The 22,303-nt window shown below is 43.5% G+C and overlaps 1 protein-coding gene across 2 annotated transcripts in view; it reads left to right on the forward strand.

Annotated features, from left to right (window-relative positions):
• Nucleotides 1–22,303, forward strand: part of sash3 (SAM and SH3 domain containing 3) — an 85,965-nt gene that overhangs the window by 48,785 nt on the left and 14,877 nt on the right. For both annotated transcript variants that reach the window (XM_078547062.1, XM_078547061.1), the window contains exons 2-5: nt 4,131–4,229; nt 7,764–7,910; nt 14,319–14,460; nt 20,879–21,036. In XM_078547062.1, coding sequence (XP_078403188.1) covers nt 4,131–4,229; nt 7,764–7,910; nt 14,319–14,460; nt 20,879–21,036 — 546 coding nt within the window. The remainder of the gene's footprint in view (nt 1–4,130; nt 4,230–7,763; nt 7,911–14,318; nt 14,461–20,878; nt 21,037–22,303) is intronic.

Genomic DNA, 22,303 nt, shown 5'->3' on the forward strand with positions numbered 1-22,303 from the left:
GAGCCCTGGCAAAATTGGAATCAATGGGAATCAGGGGGAAAACTCTCTGCTGGTTGGAGTCATACCTAGCACAAAGGAAAATGGTTGTGGTTGTTGGAGGTCAATATTCTCAGCTCCAGGACATTACTGCAGGAGTTCCTCAGGGTAGTGTCCTAGGCCCAAGTTTCTTCAGCTGCTTCATCAATGACCTTCCCTCCATCATATGGTCAGAAGTGGGGATGTTTGCTGATGATTGCACAATGTTCAGCACCATTCACGGCTCCTTAGGTACTGAAGCAGTCCATGTCCAAATGCAGCAGGACCTGGACAATATCCAGGCTCGGGCTGACAAGTGACAATTAACATTCGCGCCACACAAGTGCCATTGCCATCACTGAATCCCCCACTATCAACATCCTGGGGGTTACCATTGACTAGAACCTGAACTGGACTAGTTCAGGACTTGTGGCTACTAGAGCAGGTCAGGGGCTAGGAATCCTGTGATGGGTAACTCACCTCCTGACTCCCCAAAGCCTGTCCACCATCTACAAGGCACAAGTCAGGAATGTGATCAAATACTCCCCACGTGCCTGGATAAGTGCAGCTCCCACAACATTCAAGAAGGTTGACGCCATTCAGGACAAAGCAGCCCACTTGATTGGCACCCCACCCATAAATATTCATTTTCTCCATCATAATGGCAGCAGTGTATACCATCTACAAGATGCACTGCAGCAACTCACTTCAACAGCACCTTCCAAACCTATGACCACTACCATCTAAAGGACGAGGGCTGCAGATAGATGGGAACACCACCACTGGAAGACCCCTCCTCGTCACTCATCATCCTGATTTAGAAATATATTGCCGTTCCTTCACTGTTGCCGGATCAGAATCCTGGAACCCCCTTCCTACCAGCACTGTGGGTGTACCTACACCACATGGACTGCAATGGTTCAAGGCAGCTCACGTCCACTTTCTCAAGGGCAACTAGGCATGGACAATAAGAGAAGCCAACATCCCGTGAATGAATTTTTAAAAATCATCCTGAAATGAAAAGATAAGCCTAGGCTTTTTTCCTGTAAACCAACTCCTTAAACTGCTCTATTCTGTCTCCTCAACCCTCACCTCCAACGATGGGAGAAAGGAACTCATGTGCCAGGGTTTTACAGGCCCGCTGCAGCCCGTCTCCCCCCACAGTGGATGTGACAAGCATTTAAATCTTCATTCAGTTCAGCGGGACCGTAATGTCCCGCTGGGCAGTAGGGGCCATAAAATCCTGGCCTTGGGCCTATTTATCACCAAGACCAAGAACACCCAAACCGCCTCTGATACTTCCCTCCATTCACTTAGCTCACCAGGCCAAACTTGAGGTTTCCTTCCTGTCCTAGCTCAGACATGCATGTTCTTCTCGCTTCTCTCGCAACTCCCTCCTGTTCTTTCAGTCCTTGCAAACTGCCAATCATTCTCCAGCTTCCCTTTCAAGGTGATTAAACATGCTGTCATCTTCCAAATTGCTGCCCATCTTTCCTGGAACTCCAATTTTGAATCCTTCCAATCAGGTTTCTGTCCCTGCTAACGCACTAAAATGGCTCTTATCAAAATCACTAATGACATCTTATGGACTGTGACGGAGGAAAACTATCCCTCCTCATCCTTCTTGATCTATCTGCAGCCTTTGACATGGTTGGCCACACCAGCCTCTTCCAACACCTCTCCAGTGTTGTACCGCTGGGTGGGACTGCACTTGCCTGGTTCCATTCTTATGAATCTAATCATCGCCAGAGTATGACTTACAATAGATTCCCACTTGCGGGCCATTACCTCTGGTGTACAAAGATTGATCCCATAGTCCCACTTCTATTTCTCATCTACATGCTGCCCCTCAGCGACTTCATTGGAAAATATAGTCAGTTTCACATGTATGCTCTGGCAGCCAGCTCCACCTCACCATCACCTCTCTTGACCCCTCCACAGTCTCTAAACTGTCACACAACTTGTCTGACATCCAGTACTGATGAGTAGAAATTCCTCCACCTAAATAAACAGAAGATTGAAACCAGTGGCTTCAGTCCTTGCCATCAGCTCCATTCTTCTTCCTGGAAAATGTCTGAGCCTGATCCAGACTGCCTGCATATTTGACCACGAGATGACCATGTATCTGCCTCATCACTAAGGCCACTATTTCCACCTTGTAACATTGCCCGACTCTGCCCCTGCCTCAGCTTATCTGTTGCTGAAACTCTCATCCATGACTTTGTTACTTCCAGTCTTGACTATTCGAATGTACTCCTGGCCAGCCCTCCATGCTTTACCCTCAGCAAACTTGAGGTTATTCAAACTCTGCTGCCCATGACCTAACTCACCACCAAGTCACATTCATCCATTATTCCTGTGCTCACCGACTTACATTGGCTTAGGTTAGGTAACACCTCAATTTTAAAATTCTCCACCTTCTTTTCAAATCCCTCCATGGCCTCACCCGTCTTGATCCCTAATCTCCTCCAGCCCTGCAACCTCCGAGATATCTGCACTCTTTAATTCTATCTCACGGCAATCCAGGGAGGTGGATCAGGAGTGCGGGGGCATGGGAGTGGGAGGGATCAGTTGGTCGGAGGTCCACGGGGGGTGGGAACAATGGGAGTGGGGGAGGGTCAGAGTTGTCAGTTGGAAGTCCTGTGGAGGTGGGGCGGGTCAGAAGTTACATGGGGGGTTGGAGGTGGGAGGTCCGGGGCAGTCGGAGGTCAGAGGTCTAGGGGTGGGGTGGGGGGGTGGGAGAGAGAGTGGTTGGGGTTCAGAGATCTGGAGGGGGCTGGAAGTCCGTGGGGTGGGGGTCCGAGGTCAGGGCAGAGTCCAATCGTAGGTCCAGGGGGATGGGGGTGACAGGGGATTGGGTGGGGGGGAGGGGGCGGAGTGCAGGGGGTGGGGAAGGTTTGAAGTCCATGGGGAGCAATGGTGGGGGGTGTCAGAGGCCGGGGGCAGAGAGTCCCGCTGGGTCAGTCTAACAATAGTTACTCAGAAGTTAGATGAGGTTTTAATTCTTCTAACTTTTTCTGAATAACTTTGGTATAACCTTGGTGGAACCATCCGAAGTTTGTGATTTAAACCACATTTGTTCAGAGGAAGTGTGCACTTCTGGGCAATTGCCAGGCAAACCCTTATCTGGGAACTTCCCAGAGGGATTCCCCAGTGCATCATTGGGGTACCCCCGAATCCAACGCCGGGGAGCTTGGAAGTTACAGGCCCTTATGTGGTTCAGTATCAAACTTTGTTTGATAATGCCCCTGTAAAGCACTTGGAGTACTTTCTTATGTTAAAGGTTCTATATAAACAAGGTTGCCATCTCTGGAGTGAGGCTTTAACCCACAACCTTTTGACGAAGAGTATTATCATCAAATCAAGGCTGACACCAAAGCGTACTTATGGAATGATGATGTGATCAAAAATCACTGGGCAATTTTTAGACTTCCATCTAAAATCAATCACATGATACCCTACAGTTATCAACATTGAACAATTAAGAATAACATCGTTACTGATCTATTTCAATGATTATTCAGTGATTAATTATTTCTGCCCAAATAATCAAAGACCATGGCCCCCTGAAGCTTCACAGTAGAATACTGGTATATGACAGTTTAATGTGTTCATCTGAAATCTCTTTCTTCTACTTTAGCAGGGATGTTAGTTTATTTAAATAAATTGGTTGCCTCTCCGCTGAAATAGCAGACAGGGAACTCCAATGAACTCTTCTCATGGCTATTACCCATGGTTTACTCTTTTGGGTTGATGGTTTCAAAATATTTGCTTTTCTATGCTCATCAATGGGTGGGGTGAGGGAGGGATATCAATGGTAAGGAATTAGATCACCTCTCCTATGGGCTAAGGACAGGAAAATGGGCAGGTGTGGGGGTTGGGGTTCAAGTAAGGTGAGGGAATGAGGATAAACTGGCTGTCAGAAGTGTAGTGCTGGAGCAATTTTAGCATTAAACTCAAAGGGGAGGAAAATCTAAGCCTTAATTCCATCAAAACATTTAAATGTGCATCCGTACTTACAATGACTTTGGCTGTGGAAAATTAAGCAAACATATAATCAACAAATTAAGGCAAAAATGTCACTTTCTCTAAAAGTTTATAATTTTTCTTACCAGCTCTCTTTGCAAAGATCAAGCAGCTTCAAGCACTTTGAACGCTCAAAGCCTCCATCATCGCCGTTGGTTACTGACCAAGAACTCAATTTTAATGAAAATGTAAGTCTGATGCATAATTCTGTTACAAGATTTTCACTGAATAAGTAATCTGATTTTGACAAAACGGAAGGAAGGTTCTTCTTGAGGACCTGTCTTTCTTTTACCTCATTTTTTAATCTTGTTCGTCTTCATATATTTTCTCTCACGTAGAAACCCTCCAAAGGGAAGATAAGTTACACTTTAGGTCATAAGACCAGTGTGTCATTCTTGCAATCTCCTAGCAGCTAGCTTTCGTGATACTGGTAGAAATGCTGGCACGAGATCACCTGCTTGGCCTCTAGACCAGTTAACAACAAGCGCTCACAGCATGTGATCTAGGATGTCACATATTCTACCAGAAAGCCTTTTGAAGGATCTGAACAAATCACTAATCCCACCCAAAAACTGTTGGGGGCAGAGGTGGTGGGGTAAAGATATCAGTTAAGGAGCAATTGGCTTGGTGCTCAATTAGTTGAGCTTGTGAGATTGAAATATAAATAAATGGGATAACAAACAGGTAAGACAAGTCTCAAGTTTAAGGGAGATTACTGAACATCAGAGATTTTAGGGGAAGTTAACTCCCAGGCAGGAAACCAGGGAGCCATGTGGGCCACATGCTTGAAAGTTGAAGTGGAAGCCATTGTTTATTTTAATATTTGTTCTTCAATAATATTCTGCCAGTCAGGTGCTCACTTGAAACAGCTCACTGACTTTAGGCCTGCAAAGATCAGATAGCCCACAGGATGCCAGTCTGGCAGCAGGGTAATGTGGGTTTCATTAATTAGAAAGGGCGGCAGGGTCAGAGTGAGCTTGGGGTGGCTGCAGCCCTAACTTTCTTCATGATAGCCAGAGGGATGTCTCTACTTTTCTTAGTCTGACAGGAGGACAGAATTTTCAATGACCTGAACTGCAGGGAACAGGTCAATCAGAAAGTCTGGGAAAAGCCATTATTCTGATTCCGCAACATGTTAGTGACATCAGTGATTTGTTCCTGCTTAGAGACCCAGCTTGATTGACAGCTGAGCCTTCAGTTAGGCAGGGAGCAATGTCTCCATTTAACCCAAATCTGACCAAATTTTCCAATTAAAAATACCAGCCATAGGTCTCTGCTAGGTGTCTGCCAAGTCTCACAGAACAGAACTCAGTGTACAATTTAAATTGCGGTCCTAATGACATAGTGAGTTAGAATTCCTACTCTGGACAGCTTAGCTACAGAAGCTAAGAGGATGGAAGGTGAAATCTAGATATGATCTTATTGTGCATACATATATTGTAAGTCCATAAGAAATAGGAGCAGGAGTAGACCATTCAGTCCATGGATCTGCTCCACCATTCAATAGGATCATGGTGGATCTGATTGTGGCCATAACAGCACTTTCTTGGCTGTCCCCCATAATCCTTGACTGCCTTGTCAATCAAAAATCTGTCTAACTCAGCCTTGAATATATTCTGTTATGGTTAGAGGCCAGTTTAAATTAGACAAAATTTGAAATCCCAGTTACCCATTTGGAGAATAAAGCCACAAGATTCCGGGGTTTTAAACAAGCAAAATAAACTTTACTATACAAAGTCAAAAAAAAAACCAAATTACAATATCTATCCTATACCCTAACATTTGGAATTAATGAGGTAAATATGAATTACCAGGCAAACCATAGTCAAACACACCACAGTGCATATTAAATGGCAGATGCAACCAAGACAGATCCCGTTGATTTCTTAGCAATCCACCATCTTGTTAAAACTCAAAACCCCTCATGAGGGAGGCAACTTCTTCACTTTTGAAGATCTAGTCTATTAATTCTCTCAAAAGCCTTTTTGACTCAGACTGTCTCAACAATTGCTCACCTCCTGATGGTTCAATCTCTCATCCTGAGGATGTGTTCCACAAGATTCACAAAGTTGAATTCCCACCTCTAGTTACCAGCACACTTTCAATTCTTCCACAGGCCATTAGCTTCACTAGGCTGGCATTGCCGCAGAGTTTCTCTGAACTCCAGTCTCCTAGCTGCACCAAGCTATAAATGCCTCCCAGGGCTTCTCTGAGCCCTAACGGTCAACAGCATGGAACAAGCAACCTTCCCCCACCTTCTCAGATCCTTAGAGCTTCGAGCCCTAGCTGCACTGAAAGGCTCCCAGGGTTTTTCTGTGAATTGCAAAACACGTGAGGTCCAAACTGCCACCCAACAGCTGCACCAAACAACCCCAGTGCTTCTTCAAGTCCCAACTTGAAGCCTGTTGGGAGGCTGCTAACAGCAGCACCCTTTCAGCATAGCCTCTTCCCCTTCTGCACAACACAGATCCATTGAAACCAGAGAATCTTCTTAAGCTTCACGCATCTCCATGACGATGCAGCCTTTCAGGGCTCATTCGATGCTTTTGAACTAATTCAGCTCCAACTCCCAAAAACAAAACATCTCTCTGGACTATACTCCTTTGCAAGCAGTACAGATATCACATCTCCAGTTCTCCAGCTAAGTAAGCCCGCCTGCTGTTTTGTGGTTCCATCTATTCTGACTCAATTAAATATGGGTCACCTTCCACATTGCCAAAACACCTAAAAGAAAATGACAACCTCCAAAGCCCAGCATTTTAGTTACCTTACCTTCACAACAACAATCTTCCCAGAACTGATTAAAATATTAACATGTACTCTGAACTGGATATTCGCAACAATTCAATGAACCATTGCTCACCATGGAAGAGAATTCCAAAGACTGACAACCCTTTGAGAGAAGAAATTCCTCCTCCTCTCCATCTTAAATGGGAGACTCCTTACATTTAAAACTATTCTAGATTCTCCCGCGAGAGGAAACATTATCTCAGCATCTACCCTGTCAAGTCCGCTCAGAACCTAATGTTAGTTGAGTAGCAATATACTGGTTGAATGCATTGTTTTGATAACATTTTGTAACTGGGAAAATATTAAAGTGAGTTTCTGTGATGTTACAGATGTGAACCACCATATAATACTAAATATGGTTACTATTGAACATATTGTGGATGCAAATTGTAGTGTGATATTAGTCATGAACAAGTTAAAACATTTATATCCACTCTTAAAAAATGATTACCAATTTAATAATGATGAGGTTAATGCCTCGTTAGAAATGTAGACAAAATAAATTCATACAACCGCAGTAACATATGGAGGTCTTGTGGCACAGTGGGTAGTGTCTCTGCCTCTGAGCCAGAAGCTTTGGGGTTGAGTCCCACTCCAAGACTTGATGGCTGTGGAGGACACCTTCATAACATGGTGAAACAGGTCGATTATCAGCTTGTAACTCCTTCCAACACTCCTAAGGCGAGTTGTGAGAGTGGGAGCACCTCCTGGTCAGCCATGCTTGATGTGGAGTGGTACCCCTCAAGCTATAATCTCTGGTGACAGGCTGGTGGCCTGTTCCAGGAAAAATAAGCCATGGAAAGAGACATAAGTAGGTGCTTCGTCTGCCCCATGTGCCACTAGGCATGGGAAAGAAACAAAGAAAAAAAAGCAGTGATATATTTACTCATAATGTAAGAGTACCTGTGACCAGACATTGATTTTACTTTCAGGAGGGGATGACTGATGCTAAGGAGGCTAGCATAGAAGAGCCCACCAAATCTGGAAACAGACTCGGAAAGAAATGGCGAGCTGTTATTTCACGTACTATGAATAGGAAGACAGGTCGAATGATGGTGAAAGCTTTGGCAGAAGACAGGGTAAGAACCATTTCAGGGTTCCACATTGTCAGCACCACTCCAGCTTCTGGGTTGTGATTATTTTCATAGAAAATTTATGATATAGAAGGAGGCCATTCAGCCCATCACGTCCACACATGTCAAAAAGGCAACCAAGCTCATCTCGTATCTCAGTCAGTGAAACTCTCTAAAGAAACATCATACTCCTAGACCAACACTGTAAAGATTTCCATTAAAATGAAGGAAATTGCTAAACATTCTGGGTAGGAAAGAATTCATGACTTGGTTTCTTTTCTTTAAAAAGAAAACATTGTCCATTTCTGAAATAGTTTGTGTCCAACAAGATCTTATTGCCTTGAAATTAAGTTTTTTTATATAAAGTTCTCATGCCGCTACTTTAACAGAAGTATCAACAAATTTATTTTAAACAAATGAGTAAGTTACTTAAGGTAGTCGACAACACAATTTCAAACAAGTGATAATATTTGTGCGCACTAATTTTCAGAGACAAATTTTAAGACAAAGGTATAGATGAATGTGCACTGATATCATTGGCGGTGCACGACACCATATTTGCCTTGAACAAACATTGTAATTTTAGAGAATGTTGCAAGGATTTGTACAGAATCAGGTATACCATAGCAGCCAATTTGACTGACTCTCAAAGAAGTTTTAAATTGGATTACTCATAGCCATATCTGATAACTGAGTCTTCCCGATAATTGATTAACAGAAAGATAACGGGGATGATTTTTAAGTCACCAAAAAGTGCAAGTGAGGAGGTGGTGCTTCAAAAGGGTGGGCATGACTTCCCATCTCGTTCCTGCTGACAGTGTGGCCAGTATTATGTCAACATCAATTGCCTATCTCTGTGCGATCAAAGCAGCCACATGGTTTAGCTGATTGGCCCTTCAATAAACAAATCAGAGTCTTATGACATGCAGTGGAGGTACCGTAGATCGCGGCATATAAATCGACTTTTGAAGCCTCAAAAATCCTTCTGTGATAATTATAATTTTATCTATTGTGTAATATACCTTTAAGAATGTTTGTTAAGGAAGATCACACTGCCGTTAATACCCAATAGGAGTGTAGCGCAGGCTATTTCTGTAGTTAGCAGTCAGTAGCTAGCAGTGTAGAGATAGATTTTGAAGTGAAAGCAGATGTTTAGTTGCTGCTGAGTACCTCTGTAAATAAACTAAAAATTTCCACCTAAGAAGAGTCTGCTGATCAACTCTATCAATAGTACCAACTCGGCCGCCACTCACCACAAACTGGTGACGAGGATAAAACAAGTCTCACAGAAGAAGTCAAGTGAAACAAAATCAGCACTGTACCTTGCACAGTAATTGGAAGTAAAAGCTCATTCGAATCGATGAAGTAATTCTCTCTCAGAATGCCACAATTTGGAAGAATTGATCCTCTCGATCCAGCAACGGGCAATTGGTCTCATTACATTGAACGTCTCATGTTCATTTTCCAAACGAACAGGATTACAGGGGAAGAGAGAGGCGGGCGATCCTCTTAAGTACTTGTGGGATTAAAACCTATGGCTCGATTCAAAGGTTGACGGCACTCAGTGCCCCAGATTTGAAAAATTTTGATGAATTGGTAGACCTCGTGAAGGGTCATTTTCAAGCAAAGCCCTCAGTCTCGATGCAGAGGTTCAAGCTTAACTCGAGGAATAGAGCCCCAAGGGAGACAGTTGCATGTGATGTGGCAAGTTTGATGCAGTTAACAGAACATTGAGAATTTGGTCCATTTCTAAATGACATGCTCAGAGATCGTTTAGTGTGTGGTGTGAATGAGGACATGATTCAGAAGAGATTATTGTCCAAAGTGAATTTGGATTTCAAGAAGGTGGTAGAGATATGGCCATGGAAAGCGCAGCAAGAGATTCAAAAGCCATACAGGGTGTGCAAAATGGTGCCGTCCTCCACATCGGGCAGGAAACCGCAGCAAAAAAAGGGTGCAAAGTGCCAGGCTCTGCCGAGAAATAGGAAACAGCCTCCGCTAGCTGGAAAATGAGAAACAATGACTTAGCAGCAAAAACAAAGAATAATTTCAATAGAGATGGAAACAAGCGGTCTTTTAACAATTGGCAGTTTAAAAAAATTGAATGTTATTATTGTCACAAAAATGGACATATAATGAGACAGTGCAAGAAAAGATTCAAGCAGGCTTTTAAACAAAAGAAAAAACCTAGTGAGATCGACAATGTAGAAGAGCCTGAAACAACAAGATATTTACTCATTGTTTAATTTGAAGGTTGGAAAGATAGAACCAATATATGTAACAGCGAAAGTGAATAGTAGACCTGTTAGAATGGAAGTGGACACCAGAACTTCCGCTACAGTAATTGGGGGAACATACCTTCAGATATCTGAATAATGGGGAACATGAATTAAGAAACAACTGCCCAATTAAAAATATACACAGGTGAAGACATCCAAGTCAAAGGTATTAGCAGAGCAACTGTCCATTATGGAAGCCAATCGGCAAAGCCACCCTTAATGGTGGTAGCAAGGTGAGGGGCCAAGCATCCTGGGATGAAACTGACTAAAGGAGATTACGTTAGAATGGGCTGAAATTTTCCAGTTGCGAGCAAGTGGGTTATCAGAGCTACTTTGAATGTACGCCACAGTCTTCAAGGACAAACTTGGGAAGATCCAGAGGCTGCAGGCAAAAATTCATGTGGTTCCAGAGGCAACCCCCCCAATTCTTGAAGGCAAGGCCAGTACCTTACGCACTGCGAGAAAAAGTCGACACCGAACTGGACAGACTAGAAAAACTAGACCTGTGCAGTTCTCAGAATGGACAGCGCCCATAGTCCCTGTCCTTAAACCCAACCAAAGCATCCAAATTTGTGGAGACTACAAATTGATAGTTAACAAGGTAGCTAAGCTAGACAAACACCCCATACCAAAATTCAAAGACTTATATGCCAAGCTTGCAGGTGGAACCACCTACACGAAGCTTGATATGAGTCATACTTATCAAGAGTTAGAGAAGGCCTCCCGGGAATGTGTCACAATTAATACCCACAAAGGTTTGTACCAATATACTCTTAATTGCCTTTCAGCATCTCCTTAGCTTGTGCCATCTTCCAGAGAACAATGGAAAGTTTACTGCAGGGACTGCCCCAGGTTGTAGCCTATTTAGACTATGTTTTGGTGACAGGATTCACTGAAAAAGAGCATATGACAAACTTAGAAGAAGCCTTAAAACATTTCTTCCAGGCTGGAGGGCGTTTAAAAAAGGAAAAGTGCACGTTCCAAGTGCGGGAGGTAATCTACTTGGGTCACCCAGTTGAGGAGAAAATGAGAGCCATAAGAGAGGCACCTGTGCCAAAGAACGCCTCAGAGCTCAAATCATTCCTAGGAGTAATCAACTATTATGGGCGGTTCTTACCCAATTTGTCTACAGTGCTGGCCCCCCAGATTCTCTACTCAAAAAGAACCAACGTTGGCCTTGGGAGGTGCCCCAGAAAGAAGCTTTCATAAAGGTGAAACAATTGTGGCACTTGTCCAACCTATTAGTACATTATGACCAGAGGAAAGAATTGTTGACATGTGATGCATCCCCCTATGGAGTGGGAGCAGTGCTCTCCCTTCAGATGGACAATGGCACGGAATGACCTATAGGTTACGTATCAAGGACGCTCACCACAGTGGAAAAGGGATACTTACAGATAGAAAAGGAGGCCAGTCAATCATCTTTGGTGTCAAGAAATTACACCAGTATGTACACGGCCACCATTTTACAATCGTTTCAGACCACAAGGCATTGCTAGGATTGTTTGGCAAGGACAAGTCTATACCACCCATAGCCTTAGCAAGAACACAATGGTGGACTTTAATCCTGGCAGCATACAGTATACTTTCGCTCATAGGTCTGGCAATCAAATCACGAATACAGGTGCACTTAGTCGTTTGCCTTTACAAGAAAATGAGGACGACATCCCAGTTCCACAGGAACTTGTTTTACTGTTAAGTTTCTTCGATTCCTCGACAGATCAGAGACTGGACAAGTCAAGACCCAGTCCTATGTCAAGTGCGAGAACAAGTGCTTCATGTTTGGTCATAAGAGCCCATATCTGACGAAATGAAACCGTACTTCAACAGAAGACATGAAATAACCAGCCAGATGGCATCTTATTGAGAGGCGCATGAGTGATAATTCCTCCAAAGGGAAGGGAGCCACTTCTAATTTAACTGCGCACATCCAGAAATATTACAAATGAAGACCATAGCTCGCAGTTACCTATGGTGGCCTGGGATTGATGGTGAAAGAGAGAGTTTAGTGAAGAATTGTGTGCAATGTCAGCAAACTGCAAAAGTTGCCTTCAACAGCTCCATTACATCCTTGGGAGTGACCAGGAAGACTATGGGTGCGGTTACACATTGACTATATGGGAGCTTTGATGGGAATAATGCTTCTGTTCATTGTCGATGCCTACTCAAAATGGATGGACATATATGAGGTGAAGTCACCGTCTTCTGCTACAATTGAGAAACAACGTCAAAGTTTTGCCATTAATGGACTACTAGAAGTAGTCATTTCTGATAACGGCACAGCATTTACAAGTGCTGAGTTTAAACGGTTTATCAGCCTCAATGGTGTCACATGTAAATACTTCACCATACCACTCTTCCTCAAATGGACTTGCCAAAAGGGTGGTTCAAACATTCAAGGCAGGCATAAAAAAACTAACTGGAAATTCCTTAGCAACTAAGCTAGCACACTTTCTTTTCCATTATAGGGCCCCTCTCACACAACAGGTGTCACACCTGCGGAGTTATTGATGAAACTCCGTCTCAGGATAAGATTGAGCTTAATAATGCTGAATTTAGGGGGCAAGGTGGAAAGGAGTCAGGGAAGCCAGAAAACTAGCCACGACTGGCATAGTCACGAGAGGAAATTTAGGGAAGGACCAAGTTGTTACCAGGTGAAATGTGCAGTGTCTGGGCCTCTATCTTACCACGTGGAAGTGGAAGGCTGAGTCACATGGAGACATGTGGATCATCAAAGGAAGAGAGAAACAAATCACGAAGAACTGATTCCACCGGTGTTCATGACTGGGTCAGCATTTCCTGTTGAGGGTATTCAACCTAGTACAGATATGTCTGATGTTCCTGTAAGAGTTGAGGATACAGAACTGCAAGTGCCCACCGAAGCACCTGACGTTCAGTCAACTCCGGAAAAGGAGGTTCCTGACAAAGAATCTGAAGTTGTGCAGCTGAGATGCTCTACTCGCCAAAGTAAACCCCCAGAAAGACTGAGTTTGTAAATTACTTACCAGTGTAAATCTTTTGCTGTCTTGAGAAAATTGCACGAAAATGTAAAATGTATATTTGAGTAAAGGAGCAGGATATGGTCATTATGGTTTTACCTAATGTGTAATATAGCTTTAAGGTGAATATTTAAGGAAGATCACATGACCTTTAATACCCAATAGGAGAGGAGCATGGGCTACCTCTGTATTTGTAGTCAGTAGAGTAGAGATAAAAGTTTGAAGTGAAAGCACATGTTTAGTTGCTGAGTACCTTTGTAAATAGACTAAAAGTTTCCACCTAAGAAGTGTCTGCTGATCAACTCTATCAATAATACCAACTCGGCCACCACTCAACGCCTTCCAAAAATGAGGTCGACTTATACGCCGAGTATAAAATGTGAACCGCCGGTTTTGTAGGTGGTCACCATTTTGAAATGAGAGAAAAAACATAAAACCTGTAATTCAATTTAAATCAATGTGACACATTTTATTGAATTAATTAATTCTGCAAAGATACCTTTAACCACAATTAAAACATTTTAAAACCAAATTCATTGTCCCAGATCTTCTGAGCAGTAGCAATGGTCCGATTGCTGTTGAGCTCGTAAATTCCTCCAACTCGATGCTGCTGCGTGTTTCTTCCGGGATTTTCCGAGCCCAGCTTTCATAGAAATGCACAGCACAGCATCCCTCAGGGAACTCCGTCAGAGTGGATTCAGGTTAAGAATAGACATGACAAGCCTCCTTTTTACGGCACCTAGCTGCTGTATAGCAAGTTTAAATGTCTAGTCTTCAAAAATTAGTGAATGGATGAGTGAATGGGTAGGTATATGCAGGGTGGGTGAGGTGAATAGGTTAGGTGAGTGAGTGAGTGAGTGAGTGTGAGTGAGTGAGAGTGTGAGTGAGAGTGAGAGTGAGAGTGTGAGTGAGTGAGTGAGTGAGTGAGTGAGTGAGTGAGTGAGTGAGGTAGGTCAGGGGTAGTCCAGTCAGGTCAGGAGTGGTAGTCAGGTAAATTAAGAAAGAATTACAGCTGAGCAACAATGGGGGAAGGGACTGCAAGTCTGATCATGAGAGAATACAGATCAGCATCTCCTTTAAAGTCAAATCAAAGATATGCTTCATATGTTGACTTGTTTCCATATTTTCTTCCTCAGAGCGAAAGTGGGGAAGAGAGCCCCATGTCTCCAATGACACCTGATGACCTTATGTACTTGCGACTAGGGGACAGTGCCTCATACTCACCCAGTGAATCAGAAGAGAATCTCAACAGTCCACTCAGTAGACAGGCTTCAAGCTGTAAGTAATAACAGTAAACAGTACTGACCACAAACAGACAAAAATGTCCAAAAGGAACCTTTGAATGTTCCTTCCAAATCATTTTGGATTGTTGTTTAGAAATGGGTGTCACACTGAAAACTCTCCGAACTAACTTTAGTAAATCTCAGCAAAAATAATACAATTATTGTAATTAAGTCTTTGGAAATTTTCATCTTTATTTTGCAATGTAAAAATTTAAAATTGAGGCAAGCAAATGTTTATACATTTATGATTAAGGTTCAGAATCAAATTATGATTGCAATCCCCATCTTAATTCATCCTTTGCATTTGCATTACAGATTTAAAATAATTTTGAGATTGAGAGAGGTCTATGCTCTCATTTCTATTCAATATATCTTGCAACACATGATAAATTCCTTTGAGATTCAATTGCATTTATGTCAGGCAAATTGTCTCAACAAGATGTGTTCATCATATTACCCAAAACATACATAAAAGAGGCATCCTTGCCTACTGTATGAATCCACTACAAACATTTACAAAGAGCAATTTAGGAAATTGTAAATTGATGGCATTGAAGTTTTGAATTGATAACCAGTTGTGCTGCAGCAGTTACAAAATAACACTCCTGTAAGTAGCCTGGACATCTTAATTTCAACATGTGCCAGTAGTGCTCAATACCTAAAGATTCAAAAGCATAGGGTATGAATATGCTGGAGATTGGTGATCTGAACTTGATATTCATGTCTCCTATATTTGTTGCACATAGATAAGAAGTGGGACAATAGGCCAGAATGGTGAACAAGCTGGCACATGGTGTTTTGGAGGAACTGCCTCATTGTTGGGTTCACAATAGCATTAAAGGATAGTGGGCAAGAGATGGGTCCGATAAAGGTCTTTAGATTCCCCTAGCAATTTGTAGAGACAGTTGCGGTTGAAAGAATTGATGAGAGTTATGTTTTATTCAAGGATTGAAAAAAAAGAATGTGTTTTTTTTCTCTGTATGTCTACTGCTGGAGACATTGTACTGAATTTTACTGGGCTCCATTTGATGGACTGGGATGCTCAGGGGCCAGTAAAATGGCAAGGAACCAAGTCGGATGAGCTCCCTGATGTAGTCCCACCATTGGGGCATTTTACCAGCAATGGGACTGGAAGCAGACAGGTTCCCCAATCCAAGGGAGCAGTCAACCAATTTACATATGAAAGGCCCTATTGAGGGTCATTTTATATTGCCATTTTTCTGAAGGTGGAGTGACTTCCCACGATATGGGGAAGACGCCATCGAAATGAAGGAGTCTCCCAGCAGCAACCCGGGGGCTGGGGGGGTGGGGGGAGGAGGGAATGGGACTGGTGGGGAAGCCTCGTGGGTCAAAGAAGGGGCCAGGGGCAGGAAAGGCATCACCCATTGCCTCAATTACTTCCTTTCCCTTCTGACCTTTGGCCCGAAAACAGTTTTTTTCCCCACTTACCTGATGTAGACCCCAGGTTTCCTGCATTCCTCAGCAGCGACCACCTCTCCTGTTGGTGCTGTTGAGGATTGGGCCTGTAGCATGGAGGCGGCAGCGGCATAGGGTAAGGCAGCGGTGTAAGGGTATTGTCACTGGACTAGTAATCCAGAGACCCAGGGTAATGCTCTGGGGACCCAGATTTGAATTCCACCACGGCAGAGGGTGGAACTTGAATTCAATAAAAGTCTGGAATTAAAAGTCTCATGATGACCATGAAACCACTGTCAATTGTCTGGTTCACTAATGCCCATTAGGGAAGGAAATCTGTCATCCTTACCTGGTCTGGCCTACATGTGACTCCAGACCTAAAGCAACGTGGTTGACATTTAAATGCCTTCTGAAATGGCCTAGCAAGCCACTTAGCTGTATCAAACTGCAATGAAGTCAATAAGGAATGAAACCAGATGGACCACTCAGCATTGACTAAGGCACTGGAAATGACAACGGCAAACTCAGCCCTGTCAACCCTCCAAAGTCCTCCTTCCAAACATCTGGGGGCTAGTGCCAAAATTGGGAGACCTGTCTCACAGACTAGTCAAGCAACAGGCTGACATAAATCATACTCACCGAATCATACCTTACAGATAATCTCCCAACCACCACCACCACCATTCCTGGGTATGTCCAGTCCCTCCAGCAGGACAGACACAGCAGAGGTGCTGGCATAGTTGTATACAGGTCGGGAGGGAGTTGCCCTGGGAGTCCTCAGCATTAACTCCAGACCCCATAAAGTCTCATGGCATCAGGTCAAACATGGGCAAGGAAACATCTCGAGTATCACCCCCCCCACCCTCCTCAGCTGATGAATCAGTACTCCATGTTGAACACTACTTGGGGGAAACACTGAGGTGCAAGGGTGCAAAATGTACTCTGGGTGGGAGACTTCAACATCCATCACCAAGAGTGGCTCTGTAGCACCACTACTCACCGAGCTGGCCAAGTCCTAAAGGGCATAGTTGCTGGACTAGGTCTGCGACAGGTGGTGAAGGAACGAACAAGAGGGAAAAACATACTTGACCTCATTCCCACCAATCTGCCTGCTGCAGATGCATCTGTCCATGACAGCATTGCTGCGGAGACGAAGTCTGGTCTTCACATTGAGGATACCCTCCATCGTGTTGTGTGGCATGACCACCGTGCTAAATGGGATAGATTTAGAACAGATCTAACAACTCAAGACTGGGCATTCATAAGGCAATGTGGACCATCAACAGCAGCAGAATTGTATTCAACAACAATCTGTAATCTCATGGTTTGGCATAACCCCCACCCCCACCCCCAAGCCATGGGATCAACTCTGGTTCATTGAAGAGTGCAGGAGGGCATGCCAGGAGCAACACCAAGCATACCTAAAAATGAGGTCTCAACCTGGTGAAGCTATAACACAGGTCTAGCAGCATAAGCACAAGTGATAGACAGAACTAAACAATCCCACAACCAACAGATCAGATCTAAGCTCTCCAGTCCTGCCACATCCAATAACGAATGGTGGTGGATAATTAAACAGCTCACTGGAGGAGGCAGCTCCACAAATCACCCCATACTCAATGATGGAGGAGCCCAGCACATCAGCACAAAAGATAAGGCTGAATCATTTGCGATGATGACTTGACCGAATGTGACATCAAGGAGCCCTAGCAAAACTGGAGTCAATGAGAATTAAGGGGAAAACTCTGCTTTTTAAAAAATATTCATTCATGGGATGTGGGCATCGCTGGCTAGGCCAGCATTTATTGCCCATCCCCAATTGCCCTTGTTCACAGGGCATTTAAGAGTCAACCGCATTGCTGTGGATCTGGAGTCACATGTAGGCCAGACCGGGTAAGAACAGCAGATTTCCTTCCCTAAAAAGGACATTAGTGAACCAGATGGGTTGTTTTATTTTCTTTAAAATGACAATCGGCAATGATTCCAGAATTTTATTGAATTCAAATTTCGCCATCTGCTGTGGTGGGATTCGAACCCTGGTCCCCAGAGCATTACCCTGGGTCTCTGGAATGCTAGTCTAGTGACAAGACCACTATGCCACTACCTTGGAGTGATACCTAGCACAAAGGAAGATGGTTGCAATTGTTGGAGGTCAGTCATCATTGCATCAGGACTTAATTGCAGGAATTCCTCAAGGTAGTATCCTAGGCCCAATCATCTTCAGCTGCTTTATCGATGACCTTCCTTCCATCATAAGGTCAGAAATGCGATGTTTGCTGATGATTGTACAATATTCAGCACCATTTGCGACTCAGATGCAGAAGCACACAAGTGCCAGGCAATGACCATCTTCAACAAGAGAGAATTTAACCATCATCCCTTGACATTCAATGACATTACCATTGCTGAATCCTTCGCTAACATCCTGATGGTTACCATTGGCCAAAAACTAAACTGAACTAACCATGTAAATATTATGGCTACAAGGGCAGGTCAGAGGCTAGGAATCCCGCAATGAGTAACCCACCTTCTGACTCCCCGAAGCCTGTCCGCCATCTACAAGGCACAAGTCAGGAGTGTGATGGAATACTCTCCAATTGCCTAGATGAGTGCTGCTCCAACAATACTCAAAGCTCGACACTTTCCAGGATAAAGTAGCCCACTTGATTGGCACCCCACCCATAAACATTCACTCCCTCCACCACAGGTGCACAGTTTCAGTGTGTACCATCTGCAAGATGCACTGCAGGAACTTACCAAGGTTCCTTAAGCAGTACCTTCCAAACCCACGACTGCTACCATCTAGAAGGACACGAGCAGCAGACACATGGGAACAGCACCACCTTGAAGTTCCCCTCCAAACCACACACCATCGTGACTTGGAAATATATCACTGTTCCTTCACTGTGAGTAAAAATCCTGGAACTCCCTCCCCAATAGCACTGTGGGTGCACCTACACCACATAGACTGCAGCAGTCCAAGATGGCACACCAGCACCTTCTCAAGGACAATTTGGAATGGGCAACAGATGCAGGCCTAGTCAGTGATGCCATATCCCATGAACCATTTTTATTTTCCAATTAAAGAATGCTGGGTCTGTTTTGGAGAAAAGGAGGTTGAGAAGAGATTGGATGGAGGTTTTCAAAATTGAGGGGCCTGGACAGAGTCGATAGAGAAACACTTTCACTCGATGGGCCGAAGGGCCTCTTCTGCACTGTGATTCTGTGACTGTTCCCGCTAGTGGAAGGGTTCAGAACCAGAGGACATCAACTTTAGGTGATTGGCTAAAGAAGCAACATGAGGAAAAATTTTCTTTTTTAACATAGCGACAAGTTAGGATCTGGAATGCACTGCTTGAAAGTGTGGTGGAAGCAGATCCAATCGTGGCTTTCAAAAGAGAATTAGATATTTATCTGAAGGGAGAAGATTTGCAGGGCGACATGGAAAAGGCAGGGGAGTGACACTAGGTAAATTCCCTCAGAGAAACAGCACAAACATGTCAGGCCAAATGGCCTCCCATTGTGCTATAACCATTCTATGATCATTGGTTTGTCATATTTGACTTAGCTTACAAGTCTGATGCTATATATTTCTCCTAATGCACCCACATTACCCTAATGGCTTGTGATCTGTGGCAAAGAAAGGGTGCTTCCCACTGGGCCTTGAAGGAAGCTGCTCAGAGATTTAACTATCTCTATGGCAAGAACTTTACTTTCTCTCGTCATGCAGATCACCACATGTGGACCAGCTAGCTCAACTGGCTAAGTGCGTGGTGCTGAATATCGTCAATAGCATGGGTTCAATCTCCGTACTAGCCAAGGTAGTTCTTGGGGCCTACCTCACTCCTTGCCCCATAAATGAAATCATGGCATAAACCATGATCAGCAACCCTTTGGTAGACAGCAAAGAAACATCCTTCACTGGCCATCTACTGCAGCTGCCAAGCTCCACAGACATCTTAAATCCTCCTTGCATCTGTGATCATGTGAAAGCAGTTGAGAGAGTGGGACAGCAGGCACCTTCTTCCACTTGACACACTTGAAAAAGTTACCATTGCTACTATGCAGAAGATTGTAGCATTCTTTAATGGGGATTCCCAGCGTAGAGCTGCAGTGATGTCATCAAGTTGCAAAAACAGCCAACTTTATTAAAGAATTCTCAGAGAGTGCCAACCAAGAAATGAAAACCACAAAAATCAAGTCACTTTTCAAAAATTTAAAATGCAGCAAAAGAAATACTGGGACATACTCATAGGGTGAAGGTAGCTGAAATATTGTTAAAAGACATTTTTTAAAATCTTAAAATGTTTAAAAATCTAGTAATTAATTTTAATGGCAAAATTTAAAAACACTACAAATATAAAATCATTTTTTGAGTCATCTGATCTGTTGTTCAGGAAAAGTTATCACTCAGATCATCATTAAAATTCCAGGTACACCTCACTGAACAAGATTTAACTGTTTATGGAGTTTCTAAAAGTGATGAGAGTAGGAGAGTGGAGCTTCTCATCACATTAACTGATTTCAATGATTACTAGCTCTATGGTGGAAGAGGTTGGGCTCAAGCAAGTCTATGCCAGTACAATGAGTGACAGACTGCAACTTCAGAACTTCCCTGTTAGTCTGTACTTGCACTAAATCCTTAAGTTGCAGTCAGTTTTAGAGGGGTAATGATGGCACACGTTGACAGTTCGCCAGTGTGTTTTGTGATAATTTTCTTACCCTCAAAAGACCAATAGCATCATAGTTTGACATTTAATTTCTCACCCCATCCAACTTATTGGTTTTGGAGTTAAGTTGCAAATGAAGGATTGAATTATGGACAGGCTTGTGCTACAGGCAGGCATCAACCAATGCGAGCTTCCTCAAAACATTTGAATTAAAACCCAATACATGCATTTGCAGAGACTTTCATGAAGTGCCTAATGTAACATGTTTGTTTTCTCATCGACTTGCACTGTGCTGACACGAGATTAAAGTATAGCATTCTTAAACAGGTGGAGATCCTTGCACCCCAGATTCAGAATTCAGCAATAGGGACAGCTTGCAGATGGACAACCTTCCTCCTCCTTACCTTGGACCATTCTGTGGCCGTGCCAGGGTCCACACAGATTTCACCCCAAGTCCTTATGATATAGAGTCTTTAAAACTCAAGGTAAGTCTGCTGCTCCCTATAGTTCAGTGTTTAGGAGCATAATACTTATTGAAATCATAATACAGGAAAATACATCAATGTATCTGGACAATGTAGATGATGGAAAGATTTTAACCATGCACAGCTGAGCAGTCATGTTGGCAGGGAATCAATGTTTTACTTCATTTTATTTAAACAGAAATATTACTGATTATAACAGATGACACCAAAAATAATTTCAGAAAGTTCAATTTTTCCACAACCAATGTTATGAAAAGGGAACTGGTTGGTGTCCAAACTCTCTTTTTAATGCACTTGATTATAATCCATGTGCTTTTTAGCTCATAATTTGGGTGCCAAAATGGTGCAGCCTTTCCAATGGATTCCTGCTATTGCTACAGCAGAAGAGCAGCAAATTCTGCTTATACTGAATATACTGAGTTCCAGTCTTGGACAGGAGTTTGTGGGTTCAGTAAGGAGCAGAACCTCCATCTGCCTCTTACCTGGGTACCAACTGTTGGGAGTTCCTGTGCATCTGCTGTAATAGGCCAAGGATAGTAGAGGATTATAGGCACCTATGGCCCTGGAAAGGAGATCCAGTCCAGGACTGGAGCCTGAACCCATGAAGATGAGGCTTTTTTTTATTCTTAAGTGAGTGACCCCCCATACAAAAAGGTACTGGGAGGGGCTGTCATTTTCTTTGTACAGAAAGCTTTGGCAAGCCCAATATCCCTCCACCCTTCCCCAACCAGACACTTATGCAGCACTCTGGCCTCTTATGATTGGGCATTCCCCAGATGTACAACCCTGTCAACAAAAGCCTGTTATCCATTGCCTTGCCATCCGTGCCCACAAACTTTGGCAGGGTCAGTAATGGCAGCTACAGGTGGGAACATCCTGGCATTCACATTGCAATTTGCAAAACTGCCCATTATCTTCAGAACAATATATTAGTGCAATGCACTGATTCCTACCCTAATGTTCTCCTAACTAGGAGGATGCTGGTTTATACTGTACCATCAGTGGGAAATGCTAAATAGAGGATGAATTATCCCATATCAGTCTCACCCACCTATTAATTGCTGGCTCAAGAACAGCATTAGCAGTATGGTGGATAACAGGCTTTATAAAGGGAAAAACTAAGATAGAAATGGAAAAATTACAAAGGATCCTTGGAGGAGGCTTTAAGCAACTACTGGAAGTCTTTACAACAAAAACTGATCACCAGCGACAGAAGGCTCACTGATGACAGGACAATGACTCCCACCTGTCTTGGGGGCCTGGGTGG

The sequence above is a fragment of the Cetorhinus maximus genome, chromosome 8 (assembly GCF_964194155.1).
Source record: "Cetorhinus maximus chromosome 8, sCetMax3.hap1.1, whole genome shotgun sequence".
Lineage (NCBI taxonomy): Eukaryota > Metazoa > Chordata > Chondrichthyes > Lamniformes > Cetorhinidae > Cetorhinus > Cetorhinus maximus.